The 14,378-nt window shown below is 35.9% G+C and overlaps 1 protein-coding gene across 8 annotated transcripts in view; it reads left to right on the forward strand.

The window, feature by feature from the left end:
* MBD5 (methyl-CpG binding domain protein 5) overlaps nucleotides 1-14,378 on the forward strand; it is a 402,321-nt gene that overhangs the window by 384,944 nt on the left and 2,999 nt on the right. For 7 of the 8 annotated variants that reach the window (XM_058548920.1, XM_058548922.1, XM_058548919.1 and 4 more), the window contains 2 exons: nucleotides 5,882-5,955; nucleotides 13,119-13,194. In XM_058548920.1, the coding sequence (XP_058404903.1) occupies nucleotides 5,882-5,955; nucleotides 13,119-13,194 (150 nt within the window). Of the gene's footprint in view, nucleotides 1-5,881; nucleotides 5,956-13,118; nucleotides 13,195-14,378 lie in introns of those variants that run through there. The other variant, XR_009221398.1, reaches the window with a different exon arrangement.

Here is a 14,378-nt window from a genome sequence, read left to right on the forward strand (position 1 = left end):
TTCTTTTTGTGCTTGATTATCAGTGTTAGCTGTTTGTATTCTTTGGTACTGTAATTCTCTGCTGAAAGTGTTCTTTGTGTATTCCCTTTGCCTTATATATTTTCTTAATCTCTGTTGGGAATGAATCCTTTTCTCTGTACCCAATCAATATCCACAGTGTTTGGGCTGCATTTTGGCTGTGGGGCGATAGGGACAATCAATGCTCTGTAGCAACAGGATCTTCTTGAAAAGGGAGCAAAATAGTTTTTGAAAAGTAATAAGCAAGATAAAATCCAGGCAAACAAAGTCAGTGCCTGATCAAAATTTGAAAGATAATAAAAATGGAGAACTAGATAAGACCAAAAACGTGACAGGAAAAAGACTAAACTGAGGACAAAGCTTAGGTAGGACTATAAACTTTACTGTAGTAAATTGTGGAATACTGTGAATTTTTTTCCTGAGCAAGATTATAGAGGAAAAGGAAGCCTATCTCCATTCAGAGATAACTGAGACCCTGCACAAAGTTCTTGAGCTTGTCAATACAATTTTCACATGAGTAGTAGCAAGTGGAATCTCAGGTCTGAGGCAAATACATCCTTCTGTTACATGAAGTTTTAAACAGTGTTCCTGTAGAAATACAGGTTTATCCAAAACATTTAATTCTATTGATGTGTTGTGAATTGATATGAAATGTGCCATCATATTTAGAATAGATTTACTCTAGTCCTGTAGTATAGTTCTCTAGTACTTAAAAACACTGCTATCTAAAGTAAAGAGAGGGGCTGGCCCTGTGGCATATTGGTTAAGTGCATGCACTCCACTGCTGGCGGCCCAGGTTCGGAACCCCAGGCGCGCACCGATGCACTGCTTGTCAGGCCATGCTGTGGCAGTGTCCCATATAAAGTGGAGGAAGATGGGCACGGATGTTAGCTCAGGGCCAATCTTCCTCAGCAAAAAGAGGAGGATTGGCATGGATGTTAGCTCTGGGCTGATCTTCCTCACAAAAAAAAAAAAAGAAGAAAGAAAAGAAAAAAGAAAGAAGAAAGGAAACACACACAAAAAAAGCCTCAGTCAGTGCCACTGACTAAAATTGTAATAATGTGGATTTGGTTAGTTCATTTGAAAAAATTGGGATTCACTTTATGGATTTTTTCATGAATACTATTGTTGGAAAATTAGATTCATCCTTTCTGTCACAGTGTCACAGGTGAGTCAACATTTTACCCCAAATTATTTATTTATCATTAATTCTCATTCTTTCAAAAATTTTGAAATATTTCACTTAAGTTTGCGGGACTTTTTCAGCTTGAATATTTTTTAAAATATTTGCTAGTTAATAAATGATAATAATGAATTTAATAAATGCCTCATATTTGCTTATTGCTCCAGAGCTGTATTTCCCAGACTTCAGCTAAACTTGCATGTTACCTGTACTATTGCTTAGTTAAAATTTTTCTTTAAATTCATTTACTTGTTTATTTATTCATTCCACAAATATTTTTTTGGACACATGTTGTATACTAGGCACTCTTCAAGCCACTTTTTAAATAACTTCTTCAGTCTTATTCTATGGTATAATATATATGAAATCTAGGTAAAATGTTTTTTGTATTTTTCTAATATACATTTACATGAATATATAACTATTAAAAATGTTTAAAGTTCTGTCCATGTTCCACCTAAAATAATTTCACATGCCAGCAGTGGCACTTTGGGAAAGACTGCTTTTGTGCTTACAAAGCACTTCATGTTCCTTGTCTTTTCAGATTCTGTCAATGACCCATAAACTTGTGCACGATTATCCCCATTTTACAAGTGAGAGATCTGAAGCTCAGAGAAGTAGCATTCCTAAGGACACACATCACAGGCAGTTAAGCCAGGCCCCAACCCTTGTCTCCTGACTCTAAGCCTAGTACTCTTTGCATGATACCATTTCCCCGAAACAGGAGCTGATGACGTTGTAGAAATGGGGTGGGGAAGTAAAGAATGAAAATTGTGACTGACAGCTTTGCCTCATCGCTAAGTAGCAGCAAAGTAATCACCAAGTGATTTAATCCTGATATCAGGATTAAAGTCTGCAGGAAATTTTGACATCATCTCTAGTTAACTGGCTCTATTCAAAAGTGATCTAGGATCTTTGATCCAGTTATTCTAATATATGCTGTACCTCACTTTCAGAGGGTCAGTTTGGCTCTCTGAAAGGTCTGGGTCTCCTTTTGTCATAGACTTTAAGTTACTGATGAGATATACTACAAGCTACTGTGCTGACCCCAAATCAAACTTAATGAAATTACCAAATGTTTAGTGTGTGCCTTGTGAACAAAATAAGCAAACAGAGATTCAGACTTGTTCAGAAAACTCTTAAACCTCCACCATATAATAATGTCTGGCTCTATGGGTATCTTTCTAACCTGACTGAACAGGCTATTGGACTATTTATGTCAAAGAATCATTGTATCTAAAGAATTCGAATGAGTGAAAGAAGGGATTTAGGAGTAAAAAAATATTCAACATATGTGTATATTTATACATGAGGTAATATGTGAATCATAAATACATATAAATTCTAGGTATCTTTTTCTAATTCTTAAATAATGTGTGTGCAAAGAGTTATACCATGATGGTCATTACTATTAGCATCATCGTTATTAGAATGAGACTATGTGGGCAGATTATAGTAAAGATACATTAGAAAGTCCTCCCCCAGTTTATCACAAAGATGGGAGTTAAATAATTCATGGAACTCCTGGCTTGTGAATGTACAGGAATATAAGATTATAACTACAGATTAAAGTATTAAATGTCTTATTACTTGCTCCTTCAGTGTAAGTTTTATAAAAAATATTTGTGTGTTTAGCCTTTTTAATGTTATATTTATGTATTTGATTTCTCAGTACTTTCTTCATTACAAGTTAGCTAAATAATTTATCAGGTAGTGTTCATTAAATCATTAAATATGATTTCTATATGATTATAAATTGAATTTATTTTGTTCTTCTCTGATACTATTTTTGGGGGGATATCTTTAAAGAGTTTCTTGAATATTGTGTAAGTGTATGAATATTTCCCCAGAAACAACACATACTCTTCATGTATTGAATTTCACAATACTGTAAAGTACTAAAACTCTGAAACAAAATAAACATTTACCTCTGGATATGTATGATCTTGTCATATCAGAAATACACAGACGTATATCTTATTTATATTTAGTTTTGGAAAGCACCATCCTTGCTTTCTCTGTCAAGGTCATTGAATCCTTTATAAATAATATACTTCATTATGAGAGTACCGTACAGCCTTAGAGGCAAATTTCAATGAAGAAATCATGATAGAGAATTAGTTCAGAAAAATCACCAGAAAATTATTCAAGCATAAAAAATTTTTGAAGATGAATTTGGGCAAGTATTATCTAAATTTCTATAAAAATATAATTTGATTTAAAATAATGTGACCTAATTTTTTGAGTATGTCTATGTGTGCATACATATAGATATATGTGTGTATATATATATGATAGAATATCTGTAAAATGACTATATTTCTACATATATTGGAGTTGGTATGGTGGAGAGAAGTTGAGCACTTTGGAATCAGGCCCAAGTTTCAATGCTGGCCATGTTACCTAAACGCACTAGTCCCATCTGTAAAGTAACAAAAATAATACTAGTTTGCAGTATTACCATATTAAATAATAAAACAGTGCCTTTTACATAATAAATGCACAAGAAATGTTTTTACTGCCCCTTATTCCTTATTTAATTAAAAATAAAAATTGAAGATTTAAAAAAATAGTTTGGGGGGCCGGCCCGGTGGCGCAAGAGGCTAAGTGCGTGCGCTCCGCTGCGGCAGCCTGGGGTTCACTGGTTCGGATCCCGGGCTGGCACCAACGCACCACTTGGAAAGCCATGCTGTGGCAGCATCCCATATAAAGTGGAGGAAGATGGACACAGATGTTAGCCCAGGGCCAGTCTTCCTCAGCAAAAAAAGAGGAAGATTGGCAGATGTTAGCATAGGGCTGATCTTCCTCACACACACACACAAAAAATTAGTTTGACCTAACTTAGTTTTTTAAAATTAAGACCAGTAGGGTAAGTTTTCATTGTGGCATCTTGCTTTGTTTCACTGTGAATCTGCTTTCTGTTCCTGCATCCGTCTCTTCTGATATCTCTCCCTATACCCGTTTGTGTCTAACTGAAATTTATGTAAGAGGAGAGCTTCCTTCCTGCTGCCAAGAAGATTATTTAAATATAAGTGGAATTAGCTATAAATTACATAAATGTAATGTGTGAAATATACTTCACATTCTCTTTGTGTGAGTGAATACAAGATGGAACCTCATTTCTAACATGAAATGTGAAAATGTATGCAGGCACCCTTTTTTTTTTAAATAATGCGTGGATATATTCATCTTACTTAAGCTTTTCTAGTCATCCCAATAAGACACTTTTCTTCATGGTTCCTGTAAAGGGTTATTGGAACAAAGTTGTCTCTTGTTCTGGCACACAATAGGTTGGGTATCCCCAATGAACTTGTGTATATAAGATATTTGGATCCTTTAGGAAAAAATACAAAAATCATGAAAAGGAAAATGTTTCCATTATTTGACTGTTTTTCTCATTGAATAATTAGAAATGCTTGTTTTCAGACTTGATAATGGAAACCCTGTGTTAATCATTACTGTATACTAGATTTGAAGGAGTCAAAGAAAAATTATTTATAAATGATATTCATGAGTCAGGAATATTTAAAGACAAAAGTTAATAATAATTTTCTTGCTTATTAGTGTTTATGTTCTTACCCATGAGGCATTTTGGCAACCTCTGAATTTTTATATAAAAGTAGCGTAGGGTGGTGAGAAAACGGGGTTAAGTGATGGCTGGGGGATTTGCCTTGAAGCTGTGTTTATATAGCAAGCAACACTGCTTTTACTTAGATTTTTTTTTTTTTAAGATCAATAAAAATAGCAATGTTTTTCTAAAGGTGTTTTTATTCACAAGTTACATACAAGTTTTCCTATTTATTAATTGTTTTTCTTAGGGGATGTGGCTTGGAGAACCATGATAGAGATTACTGGGGGCAGGTGGCAAAGGCCATACCTCCCCACCCCCAGAAATCCCCCAGCCACCATTTGGTGGCTGCACTGTGATGAGGGAGAGGCTTCACCCAGGCTGGCAGTGATAAAGCAGACCAGGAGGGTCTGCTACATGCCCATCAGGTGTAGCAACACCCCTTTCCCACAGCAGTAAGGACTATGTGTGGACTACTGCCCCACTAGTTTTGTGGCCTCTGCAGAGCCTAACACATACTAGGTAATAATAGCCACTCTATGCTTGGCTAAGTGTTCAACATGACTTGCTGCATTTTAATTCTCACAGCAATTCTAGCAGGAAGGTAGGTATTATTGTCCTCATTTTAAAGAGGAGGAAAATGAGGCTCAGAAAATTTAAGTGTTTTACTCATGCTAGGAGGTGAAGAGGTCAGATTCAGACTTCCATCTGTTGGCTCCAAAGCCCACCCCCTCCCCTAACCCCTGCTCTTGTGCTCCCCTGATGGAAGATAGATTTGCAGCTGAGCATCAGGCAGTGAAGAAAGCAAACCAGGATCTTTGATTTATATGATTTTGTGAATCGAAAGTTATTTAAATTCTAAGTTTTCTTCTTAAAACACTATTTTCAAAATGTTGACAATTTGAAAGCCAGTCTTTCATTTCCATAGATGTTGCAGCTTGGAGCCACGGAATCAACCTCTGCTTGAGCGAGGACAGGACATTTGACAGGATAGTGCAAGTTTTAGCCTCCTCTCCCCCAGCGCAGCACCTGCTTGTGTAGCAGGAAAGTAAAAGCAGTGTTAACAATTGCAGGTCTGGGTAATGTGGTTTGGTCTTCATACCTTCACTCAGGTGGAGCCCGAGAAGTTGAAGACACTAACAGAAGGTTTAGAAGCCTACAGCCGAGCCCGGAAAAGGAACAGAAAGTAAGCACTATTTTTTTTTCCATTTTGTTTTTCAAGGATATAATTTACTGGTTTTCCTTCAAAGGGACCATGAAATCTCACTGATTTTGTCCATCTCATGGCCTGCCTAAGAAGAGTTTAATAGTTATCACCAAAGAGAACTATTATAGACAAGCCAGATTAGCTATTACAGAAAATATTTTCTTTTCTTAACAATTTATACTGTGTTGGGATTTCCCTCTCTATCAGTTCTTTCCTCACTCCCTCCATCTCCATCCTTCTCATTTAGTGGGAAAGAAAATATGATTAATATTCGCAACATGTAGCAATTAAATTGTTCTGAAAGCGTAGCAAAAGTCTATCCATTTGCAATTCGAATACCTTGGGGGGAGAAACCCCAGTTGTACACATGTAAAAATTTAGGCAGATTAACTGTTAGTCAAAGTAATGGCAAAAAATGATTTTTTCTTGGGGCAGAGGCAATAGGTTTTCTTTGGAGTTGTAACAAGAAGTTGAGCTTTTGGACATTATTATTCAAGTTTTTCTAGATCTTTATATTCTGAGTAAAGGTAGTGTGGACAGGTAGGTAATGTTTGAAACACAATTTCCACTGTAATACAACGTAGTTTTAGGTATCATAACTATTATTTCATTTTACGGTAGAGAAATACAAGTGTGCTTCTGTATAAGTACATGGAAAATTATTTAAAAATATGTGTAATCAACGTATCTGTTCAGTTACTATCATTTTCATTTTATCAACCCTCCAAGAATTATGAGATCAGAATGATTAGTAGTGTATCTTGTATAAAAGGCTTATATAATGATATCAATAATATCTGTTAAAAGGCACTCTCTTTCTCTTAGTGATATCTTCAATAATTCTTGCCAGAGGTAAAATTTTAGAACTCAACAAATCTTGGGGAGACTCTCTTCACCTCACTAGAATGTCTCATAAAAAGATGCCAACTGCAAGGGGCAAACTCCTGTGCCCCTATGTTCAGGACTCCTTTGGAAGGTAGCAAGTTGGCACTGCTTGTGGCAAGGGCCACACTTCCTATGCAGAGTTTAGTAGTAGGATAAGGCCTATAAAAGTTAATATAAGGTCTGGATGAAAGTAAGGAAATTGCAAATTATCTACGTCGCAAATTTGCAATGGGCCATTTGCTATAGAATATTCAATATACTTGTTTATTTGATGTAAAAAATCCCTAAAATCTTTCCTCCAGTGAGGCATGACAGTTAACTGGATTATGTTCAAAAATATCCAAAACAGAGGTGATAACAAAGAAATGAAATAACTCCTCCAAATATTTAGATATACTGCCTTGAAATGAGCTTTATTTTTCTCATAAATTTGCTATTAAGCAATTTCTGAAAGGTAATGAGTAGCAAACAGCAATTTAAAAACTTTTCCTTCAAAGCCAGTTTACTCTTTATGGTGAATTTATATGGGTCCTAAGTGGCATTATCTAAAGGGACGCTCATGAAACCATAAACTTGGACTACAGATTGGAGAGGTAAAAGAAGAAAATATGAAGCACATGTTAGTAAAAACAGCTTTATTTATCATACTGCTGTCTAAATAGACTGACTTGCCTTGTAAATGTCGAGTAGAATACTTTACATTTTGCACATGTGATTTAAAATTCATTATTTTATTCTCCCAATCACAAGATGGGCCAGAATTACTGAGCCCATTTATAGATGAGGGCACTCAGAACCAAATAGCTTAAATAATTAGTTGAATGTCGTGTAAGTGATAAATGATGTATTGAACTGAATCATTTATTTATTCATTTATTTAATCATTTATTTATTCCCCAATTTAAGGAGACTAACTTAGCAAAAAAATCTTTGCCAGGCACAGTGCTATAGTCCCTGGAGCTCACTGTTTAGTGAAGGAGACAGATCCAGAAACAAAAATAATTAAAATATTAAAATTACAATGACAGCAATGTGTATAGTGTGTTTTGGGATCATGAAGTGACATTAAACTCAGGTAAAAGAAGACTTCCTAAATGAGATGATACCTGAGCCAAGCCTTACACATTACATAGGTATTAGCTAGACAGAAGAAACAAGGACCAAGTTGGGATGGGTGGGATAGTGTTCAGAAGAGATCAAGTGTTGGATCTGGGGAGTCTAAAGTGTCAGATAGGAAATTGTAAGAGACGCAGCCAAAGGCATAAGCAGGAACCAGGTCATGAAGGGTCTCGTAAGGGCCCATAGGATCCTTTGTCTTATTGGAAGTGCCTGAGGGGACAGGTGGTTGGATTTTCACTTCAGATATGGCTGTGTGGAGGATAAAGTTTAGAGGAACAATATTAGAGACAGGGAGATCATTTAGGAGGTCATGACAGAAGAAAAGGGAGGATGAGGACTCAAACCAGGAGGGGAGCAGTGAGGATGAAGGAGAAAGAATGTGGTCAAGAAATATTTAGGAGGTAAAATTGATGGAACATCGTAGTGATTGACTGGAATGTGAAGGAGAGCAAGTAATCAAGGACAACTCTTCGGTTTTTAGCTTGGGTGACTTGGTGGGTGGTGGACACACTGACCAAAATGGAGAATACAGGGGAGAACTGTTGAGTGCAATGTGGGGTGCCCATGGGATAGGTTGGACACACAGGTCTGAAACTGGGAAGAAGTGGTATTGAACTATGTAGAAATGGCTGCAATCACACAGAGATACTTTGACCAATTTGAACAGTGGGCTAAGGATTGAACACTGGGGCATTTGAACGTTTACTAGAGATAATGAAAAAGATGGGAAGAATGATCAGAAAGGAGGAGGAGAATCAGGGGGTAGAGGAGTCGGGTGTTAGAAGCCAAAGACTAAAAACTTCCAGGATGATAAAATGATCAACAGAGGTCCAGTAAGACAAGAGCTGAAAAGTCTCCATTGGACTGGGCAATTTGGAGGCCACTGGTAACCTTAGTGAAAACAGTTTCCAGTAGAGTGGTGGGTATAAAAACAACGTGGCCGTGTGTTGAAGAGTGAATAAGAAAGGAGTAGAGAGAGCTGATATAGATTATTTACTCTTCTTCCTACCCTTAATGTGAAAAGTTCCTGAAAAATGACTAAAGAATTTTTAAGATAACAAAGATTTGACTGCTTTTGTAGACTGAGGGGAAAAGGAGAAAGGAAGAGCCTGAAAAAGGAGGGTGGCATTTGGAACAAGATGGTTAAGAGGTTGGTTTTTGACTTGAGTTCAAATTCTATTTCCTACCACTTCATAGCTCTACACCCTTGAGTATGTTGCTTAACCACTCAGAGCCTAAATTCTTCATTTCTAAAATGGGCATATTAATACCTACCTCTTAGGACTGTTATTATTTATAGATAATATAAAGAGAGCCTTAGCACAGTACTTGGCAAATGGGAAGTATTTAGTAAACAGTTATTTTTGTTATAAAGATACAGGTGAAACAAACAAAATTATCAGATATTTTTGCCAGTTGAAACATTCTACCACCATATTAGATGTTTAGAATTTTATGTAGTCATTTTAATCTTCAATATCCTGCAATCAAACTGTACAATAAATAAATATCTTTAATCTGATGAGATTATTACTGATTATTACAGCCTAATCACAAAAGAAATATTAACATATTTATTGAAGACATTACTCAGGGTCATTTTGTACTTAAAAGAGGATATACCTTCTTTAAAGAAAAAATTCCATAGCTTTTAGATATGTTATGGTTCTCGTTTAAGTGAGGATCAAATCTTCTGTCTATATGTAGATATAAATTTGTTTAGTAACCTGATTTTTGTGAAGCTGGAAAGCGACAAAGTGATAAAATAAATCACACTTTCACTTTAAAACCAAGAAATGATACTTAGTGTGTTAAATTTTCTTAAATCTGCGTACTTTCTCTGCATTAGGTTTCAGAATCTAAGATTCTTGACATTTAGGTCTGACCCAGATTTGTTCTGTTCTACATGAAGTGAGTTGCTTAAATTCTAAATTGACTGTAGACTAACATGCAATTTCTCATTTCCCTCTTAGTTCTTATACCATTCATGGATGTGTACTGGCTTTTTTTTTTAATTAGTGAAGATAAGGATAATGTGTGACAATATAGGCAATGAAGATGAGAAGAGGCAATTATCTCCATTAAGAACTAGAAATGTGATTATATGAATGTCTATTGCTTAATCAAGTAGGTTTTAGAGTGTCCATTAGTAAAAATGTTTATTATTAAATGTCAGCGGGGAATATAAAATAGTAGAAGAGACTCCATGGGGAGGCCTCTGGACTGGAAAACTGAATTTTGACTAATTATTCATTTCATGAACTCGTGGAGCTTTTTCTTCCTCTTTTAACTTCATTCTTCCCTCACCTGACCCATTACTGTAAAAATTGGTCTGCAGATTTGACATCTGGGAGAGTCTCTCTTTACCTCTTGATTCTCATGATATATTCAAGCAATTTCATGCCCTACGTCTCTGTATTTATTCTCTCTTCTAAAAGTAGTCATTTCTCCCTCTATTAACTACTTAAGTTTGTTAAAGGAAAAACGTTATATTATTTTAGCTTAAATTAATACAATGTGTTTACAAACATTTTAAGTATCTTGTTGAAGAATGAGATCACAAACTCCTAAAATTCTATCTTTTCATTCAATAAGTAATGTTGAATTATTTTTATACTTTAATGTTGATTGCAATTTTTCATAGTTAGGGACAATTTTTTCATGACCATATTACTTTTGAAAACCTTTTGTAGTTAAATATCCATCTTCTTCATTACAAAATTGGAATTGGTTTTACCAATTCTCCCTAAAAAGTCATAAAGTATTGCATACAAACAGTTGTCATAATACCTACTTCATAGAATTGTTGTAAGGATTAAGTGATTAATTATTGACAATTCTTGGCACGTAGAAAATTTTCAATAAATAGTAGCTATTTCTGTGATTAAGATAAGGTAAGAGAACCGAGATTCTCTGATGGTTTTTCATTGAAACATTTTACCTTCTTTTTAGACATTAGACATTTAGACTACATTTATGTAGTCAATTTTAAACCCATAAGATATTATAATAAAAGTGCGTAACAAATATCTCTTAAAAACTTATGTTCATACTTTTAAATACAAAAGAAATAGTAAGGCTAAATCTATTTAACACATCATACAAGGTGTAATATTGTCAGGCAACGAGGCAATGTGTAATACCGTCACGACCTTTGCCAAACAGCCTGCAAAAACCTCAGCTAAGCTTAGATGGCCCTGCAGAGCCCTGGGATTGGATTCCCACCCCATCACCCAGAATTATGCTTAGCAAACCCCTCATTGAGAAAACAACTCAGACTGACTCCACAAGACACCTAGGGCCTCTTAAAACCGGAATCGTTAGGTAAATACAAGACAGTATATGGATAGGTTGTATCAACTTGGACAGTGCTCAAAAACAGTGATAAGGGGGAAAAAGACAAGTTGCAGAATGGTGTGTATATCAGAACACATTTTGTTTGTATATATATAAAAAAACAATACTAGGTACTGTTCATGGGTATATCTATATCTATATCTATCTATATAAAATATAAAAACATACTAAAAGGATACACAACACAGTTGCTTTTGGGGAGGAGGGTGGGAGAGAATGGAACTGAGAATGGAAACTTCAGCTTTATTTTTTAAACAAAAAAGACTTAAAGGAAATATGTAATCTATTAACAGTTTTTTCTTGTAAGTGGGTTTGTTAGGAGTTGTTAATTTATTCTATGCACTTTGCATTGTTTACATTTCTAAAAATAAATGGAAAATATAAAAGCTAGAGACCACTTACAGTTCAGCAGAAAGGGGTTGGTGCTGCATTACCCTTGTAATTTAGTTAAAACTAGTACATGAATCTTGCAGTTAAACTGACTTAAGTGCATATATGTTTTCCAAAATATAGGGCCATCATGCTAGCTTTGGACAATTATTTTTATGTAGTAAATATATGGAGCATCCACAACATGCCTAGCAGTATACTACTCAGGAGTGGAAAACCCAGAGTTCTCCAAGGTTGTACAGTCCTGGTACATGAGGATAGAATCTGCTGAGGGCTGCAGTAAACCCAAAGGCATCATCTAAAAGCATTCTGCTCAAGTTCAAATATGTTTTTAAACACAATGCGAGCCAAACTAAATGGGAGTGTGAGCCAAATTCTTCCACAACTGCACATTTCCAATTTCTGGGTAGATGCTGAGACAGGACTTAACTCTTGAAAAACCATGCTAATAGCCTGTTATGAAAAGGTTTACCTCTGCAGCTTTTCTGGTAGTCGTCATGACAAGAAAAATGAAATGAATCATCTTAGTACTCAGAATAATTGGGTGGTTATTTATATGCATAAAGAAGGAAAAATAAGTTAACAGAATGCATAAAGTGTACATAGCTACAGAGGTGGATAATACGGATTTGCCTGATTTTAGTAATTAGTTCGACAGCTTCCTAGATGTGAGCTTAAATAATGGCAGATGTACCATGTGTGTTATTTAGGCCAAATGAGTGTAACAGAATGCTGAGAGAAGAGAAAAGGTCAGACGAGTGACAGACAGTCTGAGACCGTCATTCTTTATCTGTTCAAACAGTTATGTCAGTTTAGTTTTGGAGAAAATGTAGTGGGCCCAGGCATGGAGGGAGCCTCAGGTGGGGGGAGTTAGGCTGTTTCCCACCGGGAACAAAAGCGCACCAGGATTTCAGCCTTCACTTGCTCAGCTCCAGAAGCCCAGAGACTCCAGAGAGGGCAGAGGGAGCTCCCTAGTGGCCAGAGCCTGCAGTTCGGTCCCTCTGCCACACAGCCTGGCTGCCCGAGACAAGCCAGAACAAGAGGCAATGCAGGGCAGGCTGGAATCTGGGAGGACGAGTGGCATCTGTGGGACAAGAGACCCACTGCCCAACTTTCTTGCAAAATCATCCGACTGTGGAAGAAGCATGTGGAAGGGGAAAGAATCCGTTTTCCCCAATCACGTGTTCAATTTTTTGTCATAGTTCTGCCACTTGATCATTAATATTCAATGGTGAGAATCCCAGAGTGTTTTGTCATCTGAATTCCCCAAATGAAAATATAAAATGACTTTCTCTGGTGGAATTGGTACTTCTGTTTTCTGATTAGGGAATTAAATTGAGATTTTGTTTCTTTAATATATTAATCTGATGTGTTGTTTTCATTAATTCCAGAAGTGGAAAGCTAAATAACCATTTAGAAGCTGCTATTCATGAGGCCATGAGTGAACTGGACAAAATGTCTGGGACTGTAAGTTAATTTATTTTTTCATTATACTATGTTTCTTTGAAAATAAATTGTATTACACTTTTTAGTAAAGTCTCTAATATATTGTCAAGCAGCTCACGTAGCAATACTTAAATTACTGGGCTCAAAAAAATACTGTTATCAGAAAAGATTCAAAGTAATTTAAGAAAAAATAACCTAGCAGTATTAACTATGTCTTTTTTCTGAGATAAGTAACTTTTGTTTTTTCCACTTAACATTCTTTTAAAATGCGAGCAGCATATTGAAATTCACACCACAGCTTTCTGCATTTGACTCTGTGAATAGCAGTGGCCATTACTGTTACCTAAATACAGTAATGCAAATTTCACTCTGTCCATAGAACAAAAAAGTGAAATTGAACAATAGGGTCAAGGTAAAGAGTATATAGACCTCTCATTTCCTTTCTCTTGTTACCTAAAAAAATAAAATATTTGGCACAAAATCCTGTTGTTAAATTATTTAACATTATAAACTCTGGTTTTAATGAAGTGGTGTCTACTTTTTCTTTACATTTTTATTGAACTGTGCATATAACAGCATTGAATGTGAGAAGTTTAATCATTGTCCTCTAATTCACATATTGGCTAATGTAAACACTCAAAATATAATTTTGGTAATCTCTAAAAGAATGTGAATTATCTTAAGCTATTCAGCAAAGAAAGGTAATTCACTTTTACTTGACACTTTGTGTTAACAAGGTTATCTGAAACCCATCCAGTGGCTACTGAATGACAGATCTAAGTTATAGATTCACAGAATGCTGGGATTGGTATGGGCTTTAGAGATTTTGTGATCCAACCCATCGTTTCACAGATGGGCGAACTGAGGCCCTAAGATTTTAAATTTCCTGCTAGAATTGTAGGAAAATTTTAATTACAAATTCAAATGTCTTCTAGGGCCAAATACTATAAGTAAATAAGTAAAGTGGGTCAGATACGAGAAAAACAGCAATTTGAGTGGATTGAGAAATGCCAACCAAGATGCACTGGTCAGGGTAGGCTGCCTACCAACTGCCTACCAACGCTCAGTCTTAGAGGCTCAACCAAGTGAGCTATTGCTGACTTGGGTCTGGTTCTGGTTGGGGAAGGGCTTGCTCCACAGTCATTCTGGGGCTTCGGTTCTTTCTATATCTAGTGTCCACCATTCCTTAGGGCCTCAGAGTACTC

Source organism: Diceros bicornis, chromosome 10, assembly GCF_020826845.1.
Source record: "Diceros bicornis minor isolate mBicDic1 chromosome 10, mDicBic1.mat.cur, whole genome shotgun sequence".
Lineage (NCBI taxonomy): Eukaryota > Metazoa > Chordata > Mammalia > Perissodactyla > Rhinocerotidae > Diceros > Diceros bicornis.